Genomic DNA, 22,482 nt, shown 5'->3' with positions numbered 1-22,482 from the left:
AAGCAGCTGACTAGTAGCCATCAATATCTCATCATAATTACTAGGCTCTACTATAGGAGCAGATGCTGTTCAATATGACCTTATTAACTGCTGGTAACTGATAATTCAAACGTTCATCTTATTTTGTTGTCCAGAACATTTGATCTATTGAAACATGGGAAACTGGTTGTTGATTTCTGATCAGTGTGTAGGTAATCTAGTCAATGCTCTGATCAGTGCTTGATGCTGAAATGTTAACAGCCTAAAAGGAATTGAATTCAGTTTTCTATAGGTCTTTATGGTATTTACAAATCCATGAACAAACTAATAGGCATGGAAGGCTGTGTCACATGCAGAGTAAGCAAAAATGGCAAATTACATAATGGAGAAGGACAACAACTGGAGGCCCCATGAAATCCCACGAAACGTTAACAAGTAAACCTTAAATATTCAGAAAGTCTCACTGAAATATGTAATTAAACACAGAGTTAGATTAGAACAAAAGAAAGAAAGGACAACATTATGCCATAACAAAGCAGTCTTTTACAGATGATATTATTAATACATTAATAGGAATTTACATACTCACAAAGGGTGAAACTCAATGTCACATTCATTTAGCTGCATGAAGTATTCCTGTCTGTGAGATATGCTGTTGTTCAGGTGAGGGCCTTAAAGAGCTGTGATAATGAGCTACATCAGATTTGTAATGCCAAACAAATTGTGGTCTGTGGGCTAGCAAGGTGTTATTTTTCTTTTTAATGATTTTTCACACTTTGCAAAGCCAGCCAGTGGGACGAGCTGTCTGTATGTGTGAAACCTCGGGGCTAGACCACTGTGTAGGTGTTATAAATAAAAGTATTTAGTTAAAAATAATAATAATTAGAGATTGTCATCTTGTGAGACTTTCCAAGGAGCGCGTGGTCATCTGACTTCACTTTTACGCTCGTTTATTATGTGCGCATGCGTTAGAGGGCGGGATGGGGCCCCCTCTCCCCGGTACCCCAGTAGAGCCGCTGGTGCTATTCTGCTGGCAGAAGCCTCATTGGGGATTTGAGAGCATCACGGAGAGGAGCAGCGTTCGCTCGGTGGGGGGAAAATGACAGAGCACTCTGGATAAATGGCACATTTTAAGATGAAATTTTTCCGGCACTGGTTGCTTTTTGTTTTGTGTCTTCCTTTATCAAGTAAGTGTTTGTTTGTTTTTTTAATTATTGATATTATGGTTGTGAATGAGCTAACTTTTAGCGGTGCTTGACCTTTTCTGTCCACACACCTCTACCGTTGATTGTACATTACGCTTATATTGCCTACAGCCGTTCTTCTTTGAAACAAACTATTTTAGCTCTATTATTTGAACATAGCTTTGTTTTTTGTTCCACGTTGAATGAGATGAGATAAGATGGCATGTCGCTAAACGTTTAACTTTAAGGCGATAAAGCTCCGTCGCTTGGGACCTTCAGCTTTCACGTCAGATACTATTTTCACATCATTGTTTCCCAATTATAAATTGTCCTAACACGTTAAATATTAACATTAAGACTTGCATCTGCTTTTTATAGAGTTTGTTATGTTGAGAAAATACATGTATGTCAACTACATAATGCTGGATGGTCTTTAAAATAAAAATAATCCTGTAATCAGTGAGGTTTTTCTGACAGGTTATAGAGTAAATATGACCTGCTTTAGTCTTCTTCTCTTCTTAATAATGCAGCCTCTCTTTCCCTGTAGGTGTTTTATGTTTTAGCGAGTTGTCCTTCATCACAGAACCCAGTGATGTTACTGTATTACCAAAGGACCCTGCTGTATTGGACTGTCAGGCCCATGGACAGCCTCCAGTCACCATCAAGTGGCTGAGGAATGGGGTTAAGTTGGCAGAAAGTGAGCACATACACTTCCTGCCAAATGGCTCCTTGTACATACCAAAGATAAAGCATACCAAGGAGGATTCAGATGAAGGATTCTACCAGTGCCTCTCCCAAAACAAATTTGGAGCTATCTTAAGCCAAAGATCACGTTTGACTATCGCAAGTGAGTATGGATCTAACTTGGACTTTCTTCCATTGATCAGTGTGATGACTGGTTAGACTTGCTGGTGGTATTGACTTTGTGGTGTTGTCAGCATGCAAAAATCACAATGGCAAGTTCATGGACAACAAACCTGGAAAGGGGAGGCAGATGTACCTCAGTCCCTCTGCTTTTATTTTCCTGGGAAGATCCTCTGAAACACAAGCTTCTGTGTCAGAATTAAAAGCTGCTAGTCCAGTGTTAAAATCACTGTAAAAGACCGCTAAATGTAGATGGGGGTAAATCTAAAGGTTCATAAATACTCCATAATCAAGCAGACCAGGTTTTCTGTATTTTGACTAAGTATCGCTCACACATTTTATGGTATGTATCCTATAAATAGTGCCAAAAGTAAGGAATTATCAGTTCCTTTCTTTAAATATGAGTGGACTATAGTGGTGTGTAATTGACGGATGGTCTGCTACCCCAAGGAATCTCTGAAAAGCATTTGCCTTTAAGCCTTTGTTTGGAGTGCCCCTGGCTGATCCAGAAGAAAAGGCCTGATCCTGGGGCATTTATTTGTCCACATATCAGTGGCCAGGACAGCTGTGTCTATACAATGGGCCTGGTCTACCATGGACACTTTTCATAGTTCTTAGAAGGGGATATCCCATGACGGGTGTCATGGAAACTAGTACTGGCCTCTGCAATATACTGAGAGGGCACTGGGGTTATAGAGATTAGCATTAATACTCAGCATTAGAAAAAAAACACTACAACTTCAATCCAAGAAGATGAGATTCAAAGCAATAAAAAATGTTTTACAATTTATTTGCCCAGTACGGACATTTAGAGAGGCATCTACACATAAACCTGATGGGTTAGCAAACAGAAGCTAGTGCATGTTCCTGTCACTGGACATTTGATGGAGGAAAACAAAAGTTTTTTATGTTTGAATAAATCCATCCCCACTGTTGACTTTCCACCAAAATGCACTGTTTGCAGTTGTTTTCTATTTAATAAGAATTTCTAGCAGTTGACCACTTAAAAATATTCCAAAGTCAAGTTTGGTTTGGGATTCAGCCATTGTCTGTGAAAGGGTTAAAGGTTTTTGGTCAGCTGCAGGCAGGGGAGTGGAGGATGGGGCTCCTCTGTGCTCCCCTTCTGTCCAGAGGTCCTGAGGTCAGGGGTCAGCTGGGGAAAGGCTTTGTGATGTCACAGGCCTGCTTTAGCTGGGTCGGCCTGCTGTTCTTCTGCCCAGCCCACAACCCCTTTCACTGGATCAGCCTCTCTGTTGCCCTGTCAAGCACAGCGCTTTTGTTAAAGAAAGGCCAGTTTGTCATGTGAGTGATTGAGCCTGATCATCCACATAAAAGGAGGCATTTTTAAGGTTATTTCTTTCACCAAGTCCCCAATTTTAACAAATCCAAGAACTGGAAAGATGTCAGAAATCACGTCTTTCTGAACATTGCTTACAACAGTTGATTCCAAATGGTGTGCCACAAAAAATTATGAATGCAGTTGAAATTTACTACATTAGTACACAAAAATGCTTACTTTTTTTTTTTTTTTTTTTTTTAAGAAAGATGGCATTTCTAAGTTGGTAAAACTCATCAGTTAATTGCTGGGAAAACCACACAAATCATGTAAAAGGAATAAAAGTGTTGGGAGAAACAGCTGCAAGGTCCAGCTAGGTTTTCTCACACTTTTGTGCCTTCATCTGACAATCAGAAGATCTGATTATATTCCAGCTGGCCATAGAAACTATTTCTTTTGCAAATATGAACACAGGTGTGGCTTTAAATTTTGGCCTGCCCTTTGATATGTATATAAAATCTATTCGCAATAGTTCAGATCATTACAAGTATCTCATTTGGGGGAGGAAAAAAAACCCCACATTTGAATCACCAGGTCTCTTTGGTTGACCAATGGTAAACTGGCTTCGATCCGGCCAGTTTGGGCTAAAATGGAATTGACACTGGGTTGCAGTGCACTTTGACCTCTTTGGAGAGACCTTTCTGTTGTTTGACCTAGACATTGATCTGCAGTCTACAACAGGGGTGACCATATTAGCAGATTGGCCACACCCTCTATCTACAAGAGCAAAACCAGGTGGTCAGCATCGTATTGTTAACGTCCTACCAGACGCTGTGTGTGTTTTCAGGATGTCCACCAGCTTGCCTTGGTGTCAGAAATGGGAGCATGTGGCTAGTAACAGACTTTACAATGAGACAAATGATTGGCGACTAAATAAGTGTATTTATTTTTGTGATATTTTGCCGTTGTACATTAACCTTAAACCAACCCCTTATTGCAAGTTCAGAGGAACAATTCCCAAATCCATTCAAAAAGCAGTCTTTAATTCGCCTCACAGATACAGAATCAAAGTTTTATTTGTTTGATACTGATGAGACGAGAGTTTAAATTGAAGCATTGCTCTTCAATTATTGATGTTCTAAATCCCAGAATCTGAATGTGGAAGTTTTAGTGGGTAAACAGAGCATTGATTTCCTTTAACATGATATTGACTTCCTTCCTGTGAGTGAGGGGGCAGGGAGATGGTTATCACCTTAATAAATGAAGATCATTGATCATATCTTGTAGCCTTCAGTTAAATGCAGATTGGTGGTTGTTTATTTGTGGTGGCTATTAAAACACGTTTCGGAAGTGCCTAAATAAAGAGTGCACTGTTTTTGTAATTTTAAAGTCGATTTAAATGACTAAAATATGTGTAAGAAAAGCTAATTGTTGCATGTGTGTGCAAAAAATAACCACAGCATTATAGTTCAGCATTGTTCGACATTTCTCATGTCTACTTTTGTTTACAGTTTTGTTTTTGTTTTTTGTTTTTTTATGTGAAGTGAATTGATTACTTTTCATATATAATAATGCATCATTCAGTGTCATTGTTGGACTGATCCATTGATTAGGCCAGCTGGTCAGAAGAGGACCTCATAGCTCATCTGCACAAAAATAAAATCAGTACCTTTCATCTAATCAATTACCATTCATCAAAGTCAGGGCATTGTATGCATAATGTATATTTTACCAAAAGAAATGCATTATATTCATCTGGTACTAAAACAAATTAATTAGTTGAAATTGATTGTTTAATTTTTTTCACAGGTATCTCAGAGTTTGTGTTGCATCCTGTGCCTGTTGTGGTGACTGTGGGCTCTGTGGCACGATTCTCCTGTGCAGTCATCTCAAGTCCACCTGCTACCATAACCTGGGAGCTAAACCAAAGGACACTGCCACTGCAGACAGACAGGTAACTGCAGAAACATAATTATAACTTTATTTAGGCACATTTTTATCAGTTTATTTTTTAGCCTACAGCTCCATCTTCTGTTGGGTTTCACATGAGCGTTCTAGCTTGACCCAGACTGTATGTTTTGTATGTTTTCAGAATAACTGTTTTGCCAAACGGAGTTCTTCAGATTCACAATGTACAACTGGAGGATGCCGGACACTATCAATGTGTGGCAACTAACATCGGTAGTGTGTTGAAGAGTCGAGAGGCCACACTGACAGTCAACCTAGGTAAATTAATTGCACTGACTGCATTTTACGAATGAATGTTAAGCACTGTCATTCCCTGACTTTTTTTGTTTACATTTTCTTGTGAAGATGCAGGCCCTAAACTACGTCAGAGACCCAGAATCATTGCTGGACCTCAAAATGTGACCGTTTCTCTTCACCAAACGGTGGTGTTGGAGTGTGTGGCCACAGGCAATCCCCGGCCCATCATCTCCTGGAGCCGTGCTGACAGTAAACCCATCGATGTGTACAATGCCAAAGTGTTGGGCAATGGAAACCTGGTTATTACTGATGTCAGTACCAAGCACAGCGGAGTCTACGTTTGCAGGGCCACCACCCCCGGAACCCGCAACCACACCACTGCTGCAGCCAACCTCACAGTATTGGGTAATGATCAGTCTTTGATGATTACGCCACAGATGTCTTCAGATCACATCTTTGGCCTGGTTCTTATATTCAGTATACAGACTCATAACTAAAGGTTTTGCAAATGTTTATACGTCCAAGTAACAAACGTGTTAGGTGCAAGATGCCACACAGTTAGAACTCCATGGCTTAATAAAAGGTAACCATTAGCTCTTCTGTTATGCTGTTGTTTCAGTGCCACCAAACATAGTTGAGAAACCTGAGAGCCAGACCCGTCCGAGGGCAGGCACTGCCCGGTTCATGTGCCAAGCAGAGGGAGTGCCTACACCTCGCATCACCTGGCTGAAGAATGGAGAACAAGTTCACTTAAATGGGAGGATTAAGATGTACAACAGGTAAAGTATAGACGGGAGATTTGGGCTCGCTTAAATTTAATTAAACATTATGAAAGACAAACCTGCTTAAATAAGCTGGCTTCTTTGGCTTTGCTGATTTTTCTTTTTCCTTTTTTCTTTTGTTTCATAGTAAACTGGTGATTACACAGATCATTCCTGAGGATGATGCCATCTATCAGTGTGTGGCAGAGAATGAACAGGGATCTGTGCTATCCTTGGCTCGCCTTATTGTTGTCATGTCTGAGGACCGGCCCAGTGCTCCGAGAAATATCCATGCTGAGACCATCTCAAGCTCTGCTATCTTACTGGCTTGGGAGAGACCTTTGTACAATACGGACAAAGTCATTGCCTACTCTGTCCATTATATGAAGGCTGAAGGTGAGACAGAGAGGAAAAAGATGGTTTATTTGATTGTTCTTATAATTTGGGCCTTAAAAGGCTGACGGGTCTACATCTTTATGCTGCATCACACTCTCACATGATCAACTTTCCTTGGTGAAGGCCATCTGTTGCTGCTGCACAGCGCAGGGGTCAAGGCAACTTCACTTAAATAACAACAGGCTTATTCAGCCCTTTGTCCACTCCCTAGCTCATTCTGCTCGGACTTAAAGGGACGGCGAGCTTTAAAAAAAATCACAGTTTTGCAAACTAAAGTTGTAAGATTGTATTCACTTTAACCATTAAAGTAATAGCTGAGTTCCTCCAATAAATCATGTCTTTTAGATGTTAAACTGGGTTTATTTTATGCTGGCTGGAATCAATTGTATGTTTATCATTTTCATTACACGTTTACACACAAAAAAGAGAATTCAGAAACTTTTCTTTCCAAGCACTGATTGTTTATAGGACGCACACTTAACTACCAAGTTGAACTCGCTTTATTTTTTTTCACTCTTGTGTGGATAATCTTACCCTAATTAATGACTTGCTGTATGATTATTTATTTATATTTTTTTTTTCCAGGTCTAAACAACGAAGAATACCAAGTTGTTATTGGCAACGACACTACCAGTTACATCATCGATGACCTGGAGCCAGCTCGAAACTACAGCTTTTACATTGTAGCTTATATGCCAATGGGAGCCAGTCGAATGTCAGACCAAGTCAGTCAACATACCCTGGAGGATGGTAAGCTTGAAGCGCTTCCAACATTCCTCGCAGTAAATCATTTTGGTAGTTAAGCTAGCTTGTATGCAAAGCATGTTTTGAAAGGAAATTGGCAAGATTGTAGTGTTATGAATCAGATTTTTATTAAGAAAATTTGGTTGATTTGAATAATAAGTAGAAAAATCTCTAGTTTTTAATACATTTTCTATATCCAATTTTTTTCCTCCAGTGCCTCTTCGTACTCCTGAGCTGAGCCTGACCAGCCAGAGCACAACAGACATCCAGGTGAGCTGGCAGCCACTGCCAGCCAAGGTGAGCCGCGGTCGTGTGTCTGCATATAGACTCTCTTATCGCACAGCTGCAGACAGCACCGTCACATCTGTAGAGCTACTGCAGAACAGCACTGAATACCTGCTGGAGGGGCTGCAGCCTGACACCATCTACCTGCTCCGCATGGCCGCAGCCACCCGAGTGGGTTGGTGTGAGCCCTCAGCATGGACATCACACCGTACGCCTAAGACCTCCAGCAACAAAGGTAAACCAGCAGAAGTCTGATAAAGGAAAAAAAACGTACATTTAGCTGCTTTAAAAAAAACAAAAAAAAGTCTCTGCAGGCTCATCACATGATTGTGATTCTAGTTTATTCCTGTTTTCATGCAGTATAAAAATAAATTAAGTTTAAAAAGCAAATTAGTAAATGCTACAGCAAAGTGAAATCAGATGGTGTTTAAACGTGTAACTAGCAGAACCTTTTTTCTTTTGTCGCATTGCTGTTTGGCTGCTCTTTGAAAACCAGGACACTAGAGTTCATGCAGAGTGGCTAGCGTATGACTGGAGTTTGCTGTTTTAGCATTGTCCCACAGTCTTTGTGTTGGTTACTCAGAAACCTTTGCCCTTTGCTGTCAGTGATGCTAGATTGGCCTCAGTCACGGGTCATAAAGAGAGGGCCTCAGGCATCTATGTGGGGGAAAGAATATCCTATTTTCATAGCCTGGTGTGCTGGGGAGGTTGTTTTTTTGTTTTTGTTTTTTTCCACCAGAGCTGAATTTTAGCTTTATATTTACACATTGTTGTAAAACACTAAAACCAAAAGGGAATTCTTGGTTTGACTGCAGCGTCAATCCATTCTTTGGCTGTCCTGTTGTTATTTTTGTTTTCTGTTATGTCAGTAGTCTCATAATTCTCATGAGTGCTCTCTCTGCCGCCTTCTTAGTGCCTTCAGCCCCTATTCTTCAACTTGAAGCTTTAAACTGCACCTCCATTGTGGCACGCTGGCAAAGCTCCCTTGAATCTGTGGCTATTCAGGGCTATCGTCTGTGTTACCATGAGGAAGGACAACCAGAGCAGCCCGACATCCAGCTGCAGGCTCAAACCAATACGTACACGATTGGTGGCCTTGGTGAGTGTGCCTAGAACCCAGGAGTAAATTAAAAAAATGTTTACGATTAGTGAATTTCCTTTATCTGCACCTGTGCTTTGGACAGGAGACGGCAGAGAGTGATGGGCCATTTTTGCATCACTCAAATTTAATTCGATGGGCAGTCGGCTTCTGCATTTGCATTTCCATCCCCTATCCTGATCAATATGTGCTGACCTCTCCTGCCTAACCAGCAGTACTCTCCAGTCAGGCTGGAGTACGAGGCTCCCAGGTTTAGAGGTCAGGTTCCAGATGTCCCTCCCACCACTACTAGCCATCTCGGGCATTGCATAATTATGCTTAGCCATTGTGTTTTGTCCAGGGCCAGACGTGGCATGTAAGACCCTGGCCGCTACCCTTTTTTCAGATGGACACTAGTGCACATGAACAAAGACCAGAGCAAGCCACTGACCTCTAGCCATGGGACAGCACACTTGGATTAGTACCCTACCCCCACCAGTTGTCTCTGATGTCCATTTAAATAATCTACAGATTTAAAAAAAATAAATAAATAAATAAATTATTTATATGAATTAGTCTTTGAGCACAGTTTGATTTCTAAGTCCCAAATAAGCTGAAACAGGAGAAGTTTACATGTTTCTGTTTGGAAATCTATTTGTGTTACTAACCTGTCTAAAAATTCAAAACTCTTCAGTATTATTTAAGTTTAAAAAATCACAAGTGGCTATTAGTCTGATATTTTACAATATCGCTGAACTTCTTTTGTTGCTCCAAGTTTAAAGCTGTAACACAAAAGCGATAGAAAATAACAAAAGAGGCCCACCTCCTATCCCACAGTCCTGCTCCTGGATTCTTTCTGTTCTTGGCCTGACCCGGGGACCCCAGTCAAACCCCCCTCCTGTCCCATGGGCCCACAATCCCAGCAGCTGAACGCTGCCCCTACCCCAGCCCCCACAACAGGCCTGGACATATTGCCTTCACTGGTCAATACCCAAAGGATGACCTTTCACTCCAGAGGCATTACAGATTTTAACGCTCCCTAAAAGCATCCTGATTTAGGTGCTGAGGAAAAATGGTAGTTTCTCAAGTTAAAATATGCAATGTGACAGAATATTTTTAAAAGAAAAGTTCTGACCTTAGAGGTCTTGTTTACTTCAGATTTTTTTTTGTGTGGCTGTCCTGAATGTCTTATTCAAATATTTTACCTCATCCACCTTTGTTTATTTCTGTGGACATCAGTAATTTGTATTGTATATTGAAGCAAGCTTGTGGTGTCAGAGCTTCATAGTTGTAAAGTCAGTTAAGTGCAGAATCATGTAGTGACAACATTCATGCTGGAGATTTGAGCGCGTCACCTTATTTACATTGGCTTGGGCCTGGTTGAGCTTTCTCATGGTCGTTACACATGACACCACGAGACAAATGAAAGGTTGGGGTGACTCAGGAGGCCAAGTATTGTCCATACATGGGGGATGGCCAGTTAAGACCAGCAGTTACCCTCCTGCAGCTAATTGTCCTTATGTCCCCCTCTCACTCTTTTTTTTAAATAGATTATTAACCACCATGATCTCTCAGCCTTCAGCTTTGCTAGACAATATTTTTTAATTATTAAATGTTTTTATTCTAGCAAAATGTCCATTAAAATGGCTAAAATCTGAATATTATCTTTCCAGATCCACGGAAAAAGTATCACGTCAAGATTCTGGCTGTCAGCAAGGTTGCAGATGGTCATCAGAGAGACCAGACCATCAGTACCCCGGGATGTGTGTGTAAGTATTGGTGTAAATCATCCATTCCCAAAGACTGCTCTTTTGTAGCCAACCCAAACCTTTATGTGAAAATCTTGTCAACACACAAGCCTTAGATGAATGATTTCTTCGTGTTTTCATTCATTCAGTTTGGTCTTCTGATGATGGTCTTGTACAATATAGTGTATTTATAGTAAATGACTTCAGTGCTTTCATGGCTGACACTAAAAATGAAATACAAACTTTGCCTGTAAATTTTTTTTTTTTTTTTAAACTTTTTATTTTCATTTTTTAAATTGAAAATGAACAACAAACAAACAGAAACAAACAATAAAAGACGTTTACAGTTATGGGACAAAGTATTATCAACTAGCCAAAGCTTGACTGGTCATTATGACCAAAAAAAAAAAAAAAATTCTCAGGAACACACTCTAGTATCTTTATCTTTCTAACATTGCCTCAACCACCTGAGGACCGAACACAGAAAATACGGGCGTATTAATAATAATAATAATAAATAATAATTATAATAGTAACAGTATTGGTAATTACAAAAATTTAAAACAAAACAAAAAAAAACATATCGTGTGAACCCCTCCCACCATCCCCCCACCCCTTTACCCCTGTATGGCTATCAACTTCATCACATTCGTGTATCCAAACAGCCCATATTTACACCCGTCTATACACAAGAATCAGCACAACATTCAAGAACTCTGATCAGAAGGGCCTAACCAAGGATCAATTCAGGGTAAACCCAGAGGAATTTACATCATCTCTATATTCTGTCAAGTCCAAAGACGGTAATACTGAAAGAAATGGTCCCCAAATTTTTTTAAAGGTTCCGTATTTCCCTTTTACACTATGCGATATCTTCTCAGGTGTACAGTAGGATGCTAACTCATTAATCCAATATCTCAGTGTTGGAGAATTTTCAGATTTCCAATGTGTCAGAATACATTTTTTAACTGCAGTACTTGCAAGTAAAATAAAATATTTCTTGTGGTAATCCACGTTTATAGAATCTGTCACCTAAAATCCATAGTTTTGGGTCCATTTCGACTTGGATCCCAATCACCCTTGAAATTATTTCAGTAGTCCGTCTCCAGAACTCCTCTATTACTGGGCAATTCCACAGCATATGAAGGAGATCACCATCTATCACCTTACATCTCAAACATTTGGGAGAGTAATTAATATCAATTTTATGTAATCTGTAAGGTGTATAATATGTCCTGTGGAATATATTAAATTGCATTTGTCTATGATTTGTGGAAATTAACATGGTCTGTGCCTGTTCCATTAGATGGTACCATTCTACCTCTTCATAAACATAGCCCAGATCTGCCTCCCATTTTCTTTTCAGAGCCGTTTTGTTGTAGTCAGGTAATTTTTCATTAATAATAGTGTATATTGAAGATGCTATTCCTTTTATTGACTTCCATGGTTTGGTGCAAAGATGCGTTTCAAAAGGACTTTCTTTGGGAATCTCAGGGAAAGTTCCTTTGGTTTTTTTCTTTGATCCAGTCTCTTATTTGTAGAAATTTAAAAAAATTTTGGTCTGGAAGTTTAAATTTTTCCTTTAGTTGTTGGAAGTCAATAAATGTGTCATTATTGTATAGATCGGCAACAGTTCGAATATTTCTATCCTTCCATCCCCGCAATATGGAGTCGGAAATATGATGGGAGAGATCAGGATTGCCCCATAGGGGTGTCCTTCTAAAAAAAGAAATATTTATTTTTAGAAGTGAGTGGGATTCCTGCCAGGCACGGAAGGTGTTTAATATTATCGAATTATTTGTGAGCTTAGATAAACATTTTTTCGTACCTAGAAATGGGACGTCTTTTAATGATATGGGATTCACCTCATATTGTTCTATTGGAACCCATCGAACCTCACTCCTCTCTGCATATAACCAGATCAAAATTGATCAGTATTGGGAGGCCAGATAATAATTCCTAAAGTTTGGTAGGTTGAGTCCTCCCCTTGAATAAGGGGCCTGTAATGAGGAAAGTTTAACTCTTGGGTTTTTCTTTTGCCTGTAAATTAAAAAAAAAAAAGAGTTTCATGTTCTTTCCTCCTTTAGCGGCTAGAGACCAACTTGCAGCAGCTCCTCCACCTCCAAATCAGGTCACTGTTTTGGATGGCAATTCATCTGCAGTGTCCCTGCGCTGGAGTCATCCTCCTTTCCCCTCTGGCAAGGCTGTCAGTTATACAGTCCGCTGTACACCTGTGGGCACTCACAACGTCTTTGCAATACGCTACCTGCAAACGTAAGAACCTCCCAAAGGCATGAGAATTGAAGCCTGCTTTTAGTTTGGTTTGATGAGTACATCCCTTTAATAATTCACATCTTGTATTTCATGTAATTTGTGAGAATGTATTCTGGGCTATTTCCTGCCAAATTGCCATGATGTGGGAATCTTGTTTCTCTGCAGTACGAAGCAAAGTGTGACAGTTCAGAAGTTGGATCCAAACACTCGTTATGAGTTTGTGGTGCGCCTTCATGTGGACCAGATGTCGAGTCCCTGGAGTTCTGTAGTTTACCATCAAACCCTCCCAGCAGGTAACAAACTATCAGTGCAACGTCATTTTACTGTAAATGTGTTTCTTTCTGTTTCTTTCTGATCATTTCATTGCATATTTTTCACCAATGTACTCAGAGTTGTTCTGTGTTCTGTGTGCCTAGCACCAAGCCAACCTCCCGCAGGAGTGCGAGTAACTCTGATTGAGGAAGACACCGCTCTGGTGTCCTGGAGGGAGCCCACTGAGTCCAACGTGGTGATTACACGCTATACCATCCTGTATGCTTCACAAAAAGACTGGATTGCTGGACACTGGCAAAAAGTCCAGAGAGAGGGCAAGTAGTTTACTTTGTTTTTATAATGTGTTAAATACGTTTTTCAGAATAATTCTTTGGGGGATTGAATGATCCAGCCAAGGTTATTGTAGTTAAATCAAACTAAACTAAAACTGAGTGTGAAAAAATGTTTCACACCCAGTTTACCACCTCCTTCTGGTATACTTTACCTCTTAATTGCATATGATGATGTTGTCTTTGCCTCCATACTTAATTAAAACATACAATGAAAAGTCCCAAATTTATGATCTCCTCATTTGTGACTGAAATATTTTGCAAAGCAAAGTTGGACAAATTGGATCTTCTGGTGTTCTAGTTCTGTACCTCTCAGCCATGATCTAATCTCTACTGTGTGATTGTGCTGTCATTTATAGGGAGTCATACGATGGCCTTGCTGGAGAAGCTGGAGCCAGGAAATGTCTACCTTGTAAAAATAGCTGCCTCCAGTGAGGTGGGTGAAGGTCCTTTCTCTGAGATCGTGGAGCTGGCACCGAAGCGAGGAAACGTCCACCGAAGCAAAAATCCCAGACACTCTGACTGGTTTCCAGATAGTACAGGTCAGACATGCTTTTATCTGGCTTTGGTTTCTAAGGCATTGCATTTCTATGTCTGAAATGAAATGGACTGAAAATCCCGTGTGGTAATTGTGTTAGGATTGTGTCTTTAGGTTTAATTTCAGTTCATTTTTATTGAATGGACGTTCCTTTTGTTGACAAAAACTCCTAAAAGAGTGAGATGAATCGCAGAAGCAAAAACAAAAACTGTGGGATGTATCTCACTTCCAAAGAACTTCCAAAATGCACATAATGTTTTATTCAGTAAGACTCGAAACAAGTGACTGATCCCATAAATTCGACAGGAAAGAGTTTACAGAGGTCTGGGCAAAGGTCTGTCCCATACCATCCAGTCCAGTGTATTTTGATATTTAAGGGGGGAATATAAGTGTTTTTCTAATAAATGCCTGGTGGACTTCACTTCAAGTACTGCATGCAGTATTGACGGTGAACCACAAACATGCAGGTTTGTTTAACAGGAGTTTGAATAGAATAATAATAAATGGGTACGGCTGCTTTCCGTCTCTTAGATGTATTTTAAGTTCCATCCATCCATCCATTCGCTTCCGCTTATCCTTTTCAGGGTCGCGGGGGGGTGCTGGAGCCTATCCCAGCTGTCATAGGGCGAGAGGCAGGGTACACCCTGGACAGGTCGCCAGTCTGTCGCAGGGCCTGTTAATCCTGTAATATAGCAGATCTTTAGTTGTTCTCTATTTATCTTCCAGTATTCTCTGATGGTCTCTACCACATAGACCAGAGGTCTATGACGGGGATCATCGTTGGTGTGAGCATCGCTTTGACCTGTATAATTACATGTGCTTTGATTCTGATCAGTAAGGGGAAACAAAGGTACTGATTATCTGTATTTCAAATGATGGAAAAATACTTTCATATATAATATATGCTTTATTATATTATCATATAATAAAGCATAAGCATTCTTTCTGATATTTATATATTTATTGTCATTTGTTTAACTAATAGAAAATCTTCCAGTCATAAAGTCATTGCTGTAGGAGCTCCTGAAGGTCCACGTTCTGGTTTTCCCAGTGAACGGCATTCGGAGAATATTGAGGCCCTTATACCCATGATGAGTGATCACTTCATAGATGCTAAGGTGAGAAACGGAACAGTAAATAGGGTTCTCGTGATTACATGTCTGTTGAGAAAACACTCTCATGTAGTTTCCATACGTTCTCTCATTTTACAGGGTGGATCTAGTATCATCATAAATGGTACGGGTCCAGTCAGCAGCAAGAAGTGGCTGCTTTTCAACAGAGAAATCAGAAATCCAGCTGACAGCGATGTAAGTGATGTGGCATTGTTTTTGCTTACTCAGCTTTTTCCCCAAATAGATTTTTCTTTTTGAATCTTAATTTAATTTTGTCCTCATCTTCAGATCGAAACCAGAGCCAGCTTGTACGAAGCTGGCAAAACTGTTCTGAGATACGAGGAGCATCTCGGCTCAGCGCCCTTGCCGCCTTCATCACGAGAGATCATCTATGGACCTCTTCGCTCAGAGAGCTCTCACACCAGTGAGGGCAGCCAAGAGACAGGTGACTCTGGACACTACTCCAACGAAGAAAGCAACGAAGAGATGAGCAGCCCGTCGAGCAGCCGAAGCTCTAGGCCTGAATCTTTAGGGCCAGACGACAGCATCGCAGTCTTGGAGCTGAAGCAGTCGTTCAAAGTGGAAAAAGAGGTTGATGCTTCCTTGCTTCGCGGCATCTCAGAGGCTCATGTGGTCTCCAGTACTTGTCAAGCAGCCAGCTGCTAACATCATCAGGCCTGCATCTGCTCTCCCAACAGCCAGAGTCATGCCACTTCTACCTCATCCGCTTCCCGAGTGGAAGCCCTTTAGATATCTCCTGGGAAACGAGGGACCAGGAATCCTGCTGCTGCAAAGGAAGATGTGTGCGTTTGCTTTGGACTTACCTCAGGATTTTGTATGAACATTTGTCCTAACATTTTTATTTCCATTTTTTTAAAACAACTTCCTACCTGTATTTCTGTGTTTGGCATGGTCTGTCCTAAACCAAAACTCACCCACGATGAATGTCAAAAAAGAGAATGTCAGAAATGTACTGCGGTGCATTTTCATTATATTTAACTACTTTCCACTGGAGCGGAGGATGTAGTTGAGCCTTTTTAGACTGATTATCTACCTCAGTGTTCTATTCTTTATATACATTACTACCTCCTTTTGTTTTTAACCACCTATTGTGCAGTATTATCTCTGACTCAGGGGACAAAGTGAAAACACTTCATTGCCACGTCTTGTTACCGTGTTCGAAAGTTATCGCGTAGTTTTTGTTTTCATGGTTGAAAGGGCTTTCGTTACATGCTGTTTGTCTTTGAATCCTGTATGTTGTGAAGATGAAAAGTGAATTCAGTTTTTTTCAAACCTTGTAGAGCTTTATCAAACAGTATTGTTTGGCATTTCCAGTGCACTGAACTTCAAGCTTTAATAATGCCTTAACGTCAAAGGGCTTTGCGTACTTTAGATGATGACATCCAAAGACGGGAAAAGTTGTACCCAAAGAGTTTTTGATACTACAGAAGATATTCTAAGGCAGCCAAAAACTTAGTAGATTTACATAAAGGGTGTACTTGCCCAAATTTTGCTTGTGCCAGTGATGTAAATTTCCCTTTAGAACGCTGATTTTCCTCTTTGTAAATTTTATTAATGCTTTATTCTGGTGAAAGCTTTAGCAGGAGTCTCCGGGGCTTGTTTCATTTGCCTTCTAGACCATTGCTGAGTGCAGCGGTGATGCCGATGCTATTATCCAAAGAGTTGTCTGCTTCCTCAGATGGGTACAGCCTTTTTTCTTTTATTCAGTCGATCCTTGGTACGAAAATGTTGATGCCAAGACCAAAGATCCAGCGTCCCAGTGACAGATGAGGTTTATATTTTTCAGAGAATCATCTGTCACCGTTCACAAATATTGCCGTATGGGAAAGACTTCTTTCTCTCTCCACAATGTTTCCTGTCCAGGTGCGACAATGAAGGATTTTGACTATCATAATGGAAACCCTATGTGTGAAGAGCAACATAATCAAATTTTGATACCTTTCTAAAACAAATAATGCTAACCAAAGAATATTGATGTGTATTATTTAGTAATTTTCTTTGGTTTTCATTTACATTATATACATTATTTGCATTTAAATGTGATAATATCTGTGGGTTTGGTTGCTGAAAAGGCATTTTACATAGGGTTTTTCTGTTTTGTTTTGTTTTAAGCTTGAGATGTCAAAAAACAGTGCTTATCACCAAAAAATGTTTTTACCTGAGTAATATGTTTAAATAGTTTAGATGACCCATTTTATAATAATGTCAAGAAAAACTTACTAATTTTAATGTGACATTTTGCAAATTACGGTCAGTTTAAAGTTTCTCTGTGAAATGCTTTAATATGAAAGATTGCGTTGTAAGCCACTGATAATTTTGCAGACTTCATTCGGGTTCAGAGTGTAGATTTTAGGGTGTAGATGTATTTGTTATTATTTAAGTTATGTTTTGTTTTTTGAAATATTTCTGCTTTTAAATACCAAATTACATGTTTGATCCAAAGAGAGCAACACAACAAAGAATATGTGTTAAAATGTTCCAAAAGGCCTTTTTTTGATATTCTCAAGATGATCACACTAGTAGATGATGATGATGATGATGATGATGATGATAATAAAATTCTTGGAAAAAATAATGTGTTGCACTTGTTTCAGTTTGTCATTTTTTTTTTTTTTTTTTTTAAAAAGCTTATATGAGGTTTGCTAGGACCACTTAGGTTTTCATTTTTGATCTTGTGCCTCTACAAAAGTAGAGGTTTTAGCAGTATTCAGGTATGTATGAACAATGACAAAGTGCAAAGTAATCAACAATGAACTTTAAGAAAAAACTGCTGCTGCCTATCAATTTAGAAAGGGTTATAGGGCCATTATCAAACAATTTATAAGTCCATAATTATTCAGTGAGGAAAATTATTCACAACTGGAAAATGTTCAAGATGGTTGGCAGTCTTCCCAGTAGTGCAATGTTCTAACAAATTTACCTCAAAGTCAGACTGTGCAATCCTCTGAGAAACTGCAAAAAGACACAAGAGCAGACTCTGCAGGACTTAGCATGTTAAATGTTAAAGTTCATGAAAAATACTGAACGTGTGGCTTGTTATGAAGAGTTGCAAGGAAAAGGCTTCATCTCTTTAAAAGAAGAACATGGCAACGTAACTTGTAAAGTTTCATCTGAACAAAATGCAAGACTTCTTCATCAATATTCTTTGCACAAGACCATAGTCGGGGTGTCTGGCTATGTTTGGAGAAAATCAAACACAGCATATCAGTGCAAACACCTCATGCCAACTGTCAAGCGTAATTGTGGAGGGATGCCCATGTCACCTAAGAATCACTTGGTTCCCCATGGACTCCGTTGTATACCGAAGGGAGGTTATCTCTCTGACAGCATGACTTCATGAAAAACAATCTTGTATAATTTACAGAAAATACTAAAGAAGCAAAGGCACTCTGTGTTAGCTTTATCTGTAGTAAATTAGTTTTAGAGTGCATTAGACTGTGAGATGTATTAAGTTCAGGATACTACTACTACTAATAGAAATACTAAAACACAACAGTACAAACACTTGAAACAGTCACACAGGCACCCATTTCTTAGTAAACATTTCCATTCAATGCCACCAAATTCTAGCTGTGTTGACAAATTTGACCAAATGTACAAAGATTTAAGTTAAATGTGTTTCTGGAAATTGTTTATTTATACTTTTTAATACACAGAAATTAATTTTGGAATTCTATCAATCTATTTATTTATTTACATTTTTGTTACATATTTTCTTCCACAGTTTAGTTAGGATGCTTGGGAAAACCTCCGATCTCTTGAAGGATAACTGCAGTTTCAAGTCTCGTCTTTAGGTGGCGGTAAAGACACCAAACTGCTGGATGTCAGGCAACAAAAAGAAGCAGAAGAAGAGGGAACAGTCTTGTTTTTGTCAGCTGCCACACGCAGCACTCCTGATGCGAAAATGCGCATCGAAAAGTGTTATTTTTGCTCGGGACCAGTGTACCCCGGACATGGGGTGATGTTTGTACGGAACGACTGTAAGGTATGGCGCAGGTTTTTGCCCGAACAATGCTGTTAATTTTAACCGAAGCTCCTGTTTTGACTGATAGTGGTGGCTCGTTAGTGTTCGGCTAATACTAGCATGCTAACATAACGTGCTGGATTCATTCACGTGGGTCCAAAGCAGGGAGTTAGGGCTGGAAAACGGTAAATAACAGTCGTAAATCGTATTTGCGACGGAAAAGAGAAGAAATAGACAGTAAAGTTCTTTTAAAAACACATTACTTTATTTCACAAACCTAATGGACATGAAGTTGTTGTGTGAGTCTGGACGTGTAAATCGGAGGGCCTCGGCTTTTCCTGATGGAGTGAGTGCGCCCTCTTATGCTTCAGTGTGAGACCAGGAGCTTAGAATTGTAGGCTGTAAACAAATATTAATACAAACACTTGATGGTCCTCAATCCTGACTTTTGTGCCACGGTAATGGTATTTATAAACATCTTAGTTTGTAGGGAAAATATGCTATAGGTCATTAAACTCGCTTGTGTTTAGTTTACGTATGTCTCTTGTCTTCCGGTTATTTGTGAATATATACTCAGTAGTACAGTTACAGCAATGTTTCATAACTTTGTTCTTAAAGATAAAAATGTATAATGTAGTTCTTCTTCAGTGTATCTGATTTCGTACACAGAGAAATCCGGAAGTCAAAAAGACTGTTTAGATAAAGGATTTAATAATGTACAATAAATGTAGGTTTAAGTGCTAATAACAAGCAGTAAACATTTTGAAAATGTATTTTTAAGTCGTAAAGTATCAACTATATCCCCTATATATATGTATGTATGTTTGTATATGTAAATTCATAATTTTCCTGTTATTTTTGGAGGTCGTCCTAAACCATTTCTCCAATTTCAGCTATTGATTTTGCCAGTGCACTTCCAATCTTGAAATTTCAATCATTAATTTTTCAGCAAATGTAATATCGTTACTGCTGATAATGTCTCACTTTCTATCATTAACTCATGTGCTTGTTTATATCCACACATTTTCTTATTGGGTGATCCCTAAATTGTTTTTCTCTCTTTAATAAAACAGACATTCAGATTCTGCAAATCAAAATGCCACAAGAACTTCAAGAAGAAGCGCAACCCAAGAAAAACAAGATGGACCAAAGCATTCAGAAAGGCATCAGGAAAGGAGCTGACAGTGGTAAGCTGTTCATCAATGAGGACCACCTCGTCGTTCATTTGTTTGACTAAACCTTAACCAACACACTTGCTGTCTTTCAGGATAACTCTTTGGAGTTTGAGAAACGCAGAAATATTCCTGTCAAATATAACAGGGAGCTTTGGGATAAGACAGGTAATGTATATATTTATTTATTAGAAGCTTTTTGGGCGAAAACGTTCACATTAATTGTATGTATACCATTAAATACCAACATTAGGAATCTCAGAGCACTTAAAAAATGTAAGGTTAAGAGTTTCAAATACAGAACCCAGCTCGGGGGCCCAGTTAGGGGAAAGAAAAGGAATAACATGTAAGTACGTAGAGAGGCAACAGAAGGGAAACCACAAACTGTGAGACAGACTAGGAACAAAGGTAATGGTAGCATACAAACACACGAATGAAAGATGCATGAAAATAGATAATATAGTTGGCAGAAATTATTCAGGATCATAGGATCTAATCTTACTTTTAAGCTTTATCAACAACAAAAGTTTGAAGAGGAAGAGGGGCATCTACCTGCAAAACCCAACCGTGGCAGAAGAGGAGCCTGATAGCTGAAGCCTGTGTACAGTTTTTATTGGATTATTATAATCCTCTAAGGTCTTTAAGGTATCATCGAGCTTTGTGAGTAGAAAGGCTTTAAATTGTATATAGGTATATATATATTTTTTACATTTTATCTAGCAGAAATGTGATCTGTCTCATTAGTTGTTCCTTCTCTGACTGCAGCATCTTTGATCAGCTGAAAGCTTTCAGGGAGGTGTTAGGACAACCAGTAACAAATCCATGGGCTAGTTTTTCAAGTATCACTCTATAATAAGATGTTCTGATTGTCACATACATGAAAGAACACACTCATATAAACCTCTGGTTATTGTCTCATTCTAAGCAATGTGTTTATGTTCTGATAACTTTTGCAGTGGAAGCAATGAAGAAAGTGAACGAAATAAAACATAAACGACAGGCAAGATTTATCATGAACAGGTGAGCATTTATTTTTTTATACTTTAATAGACTTTGTTCAGATTTTTGAATATTGAATAATAAATGTGATACTTTTAAAATCTCTGCAAATTAGGGAAATATGTTTAACGGTTGGGATAAAAGCACTTGCCTTGCCTAAACCATTTCTGTTCTGTAGATTAAAGAAGGGCAAAGAGTTGGAGAAAGAAGAGGCCATCAGCGAAGTCAAGAAAAACATTCACCTCATCAAAGCACCACATGCAGGTAAAGACTCATGAAGTTATCCATATGACTGTGCATATAGTGAATTTGGTGACAGTGATTTTAGTACAAGTGTCTTACAGCCAAGTGTGACTTTATCAGACAAAACAGGGTAAGGGTCAATGGTGCAGCACTCTTTAGGTATAAAAGAGATGATGAACCAATGTCTGCACATAAAATAGAAATAAGATTACTATTCTTGCTTTTCCTTTCTTCAGAATGGAGGTTCTTCAAGTAGAATCATTGTAAATGCAGTTACTGATCATACATATTTGTTGGTTACTTTTCCATTTAATAAAGATAATTTCAGCATGGTTTGCACTATCTGTTACAGGAAAAGCCAAACATTTGGAAGACAAAATGGTGCAGAAGTTGCAAGAAGATGTGGATATGCGGGAGGAGGATGAATAATCTTCTGTTGCCTTTTTTTTTTTTTTTTTACGTTTTTTTTTTCTCCTAAAACTTTATTGTATATTTGTTTGGAAATTTAAGTTTGCAAATAGCAGTTGTTGTGCTGAGTAAAGCATTTGGCTTTAAATTGCTGTGAAAGATTTGAAGGTATTGACTTCATAAAGGCCTTAGTGCAAAGCAGCAGCCATTAACTGCAGTTTTCCCAGTTGCTCTGTTTTGGTTTTCACTGTGTGGTATTTGGAGCAGTGAAGAAATGGATTTAACCCTTGTATGGTGTTCGGGTCTGTGAGACCCGTGTTCTAATGTATTACAGTTGTTCTGAAAATATTAAGATTGCCGATATATTAAAAACCATCTTTTCTGGAATTTCTCCTGCTCTTTATTTTGTGAGATGATCATAATACCAGTGTTTGAGTGTGTGTTTGAATGGGTGGATGACTGGATATGTAAAGTGCTTTGGGGTCCTTAGGGACTAGTAAAGCGCTATATAAATACAGGCCATTTACCAAATAATACATGAATGAATATTAAAGTTGCTGCCAATAATAGATTCGATTTTGGAAGACTAATAGACCATAAACCGTGTTACTTTTTTCAGCAGGTTATTT

The 22,482-nt window shown here is 39.0% G+C and overlaps 2 protein-coding genes across 2 annotated transcripts; both read left to right on the top strand.

Annotated features, from left to right (window-relative positions):
* The first annotated feature begins 919 nt into the window (after nt 1–919).
* On the top strand, nt 920–15,941 carry LOC146569846 (protogenin B-like). Its single transcript, XM_085282428.1, has 19 exons — nt 920–1,166; nt 1,711–2,010; nt 5,113–5,257; nt 5,396–5,529; nt 5,617–5,913; nt 6,128–6,287; nt 6,418–6,665; nt 7,251–7,415; nt 7,624–7,929; nt 8,608–8,793; nt 10,446–10,541; nt 12,608–12,794; nt 12,960–13,087; nt 13,211–13,381; nt 13,756–13,938; nt 14,661–14,784; nt 14,920–15,052; nt 15,146–15,241; nt 15,335–15,941. The coding sequence occupies exons 1-19, from the start codon at nt 1,100–1,102 to the stop codon at nt 15,710–15,712; spliced, it is 3,504 nt and encodes a 1,167-aa protein (XP_085138554.1). The 5' UTR covers nt 920–1,099; the 3' UTR covers nt 15,713–15,941.
* A 2,953-nt stretch (nt 15,942–18,894) lies between these two features.
* rsl24d1 (ribosomal L24 domain containing 1) lies at nt 18,895–22,240 on the top strand. The gene is made up of 6 exons (XM_085282426.1): nt 18,895–19,052; nt 20,105–20,218; nt 20,299–20,371; nt 21,160–21,223; nt 21,381–21,466; nt 21,798–22,240. Exons 1-6 carry the CDS (start codon nt 18,972–18,974, stop codon nt 21,872–21,874), a joined length of 495 nt encoding a protein of 164 aa, XP_085138552.1. The 5' UTR covers nt 18,895–18,971; the 3' UTR covers nt 21,875–22,240.
* The last annotated feature ends 242 nt before the right edge of the window (nt 22,241–22,482 follow it).

The sequence above is a fragment of the Mchenga conophoros genome, linkage group LG7 (genome assembly GCF_057382185.1).
Source record: "Mchenga conophoros isolate Kocher_MC1m ecotype Shallow Benthic linkage group LG7, M_conophoros_male_GT1.1, whole genome shotgun sequence".
NCBI lineage: Eukaryota > Metazoa > Chordata > Actinopteri > Cichliformes > Cichlidae > Mchenga > Mchenga conophoros.
This window is presented reverse-complemented; position numbering and strand designations above follow the sequence as displayed.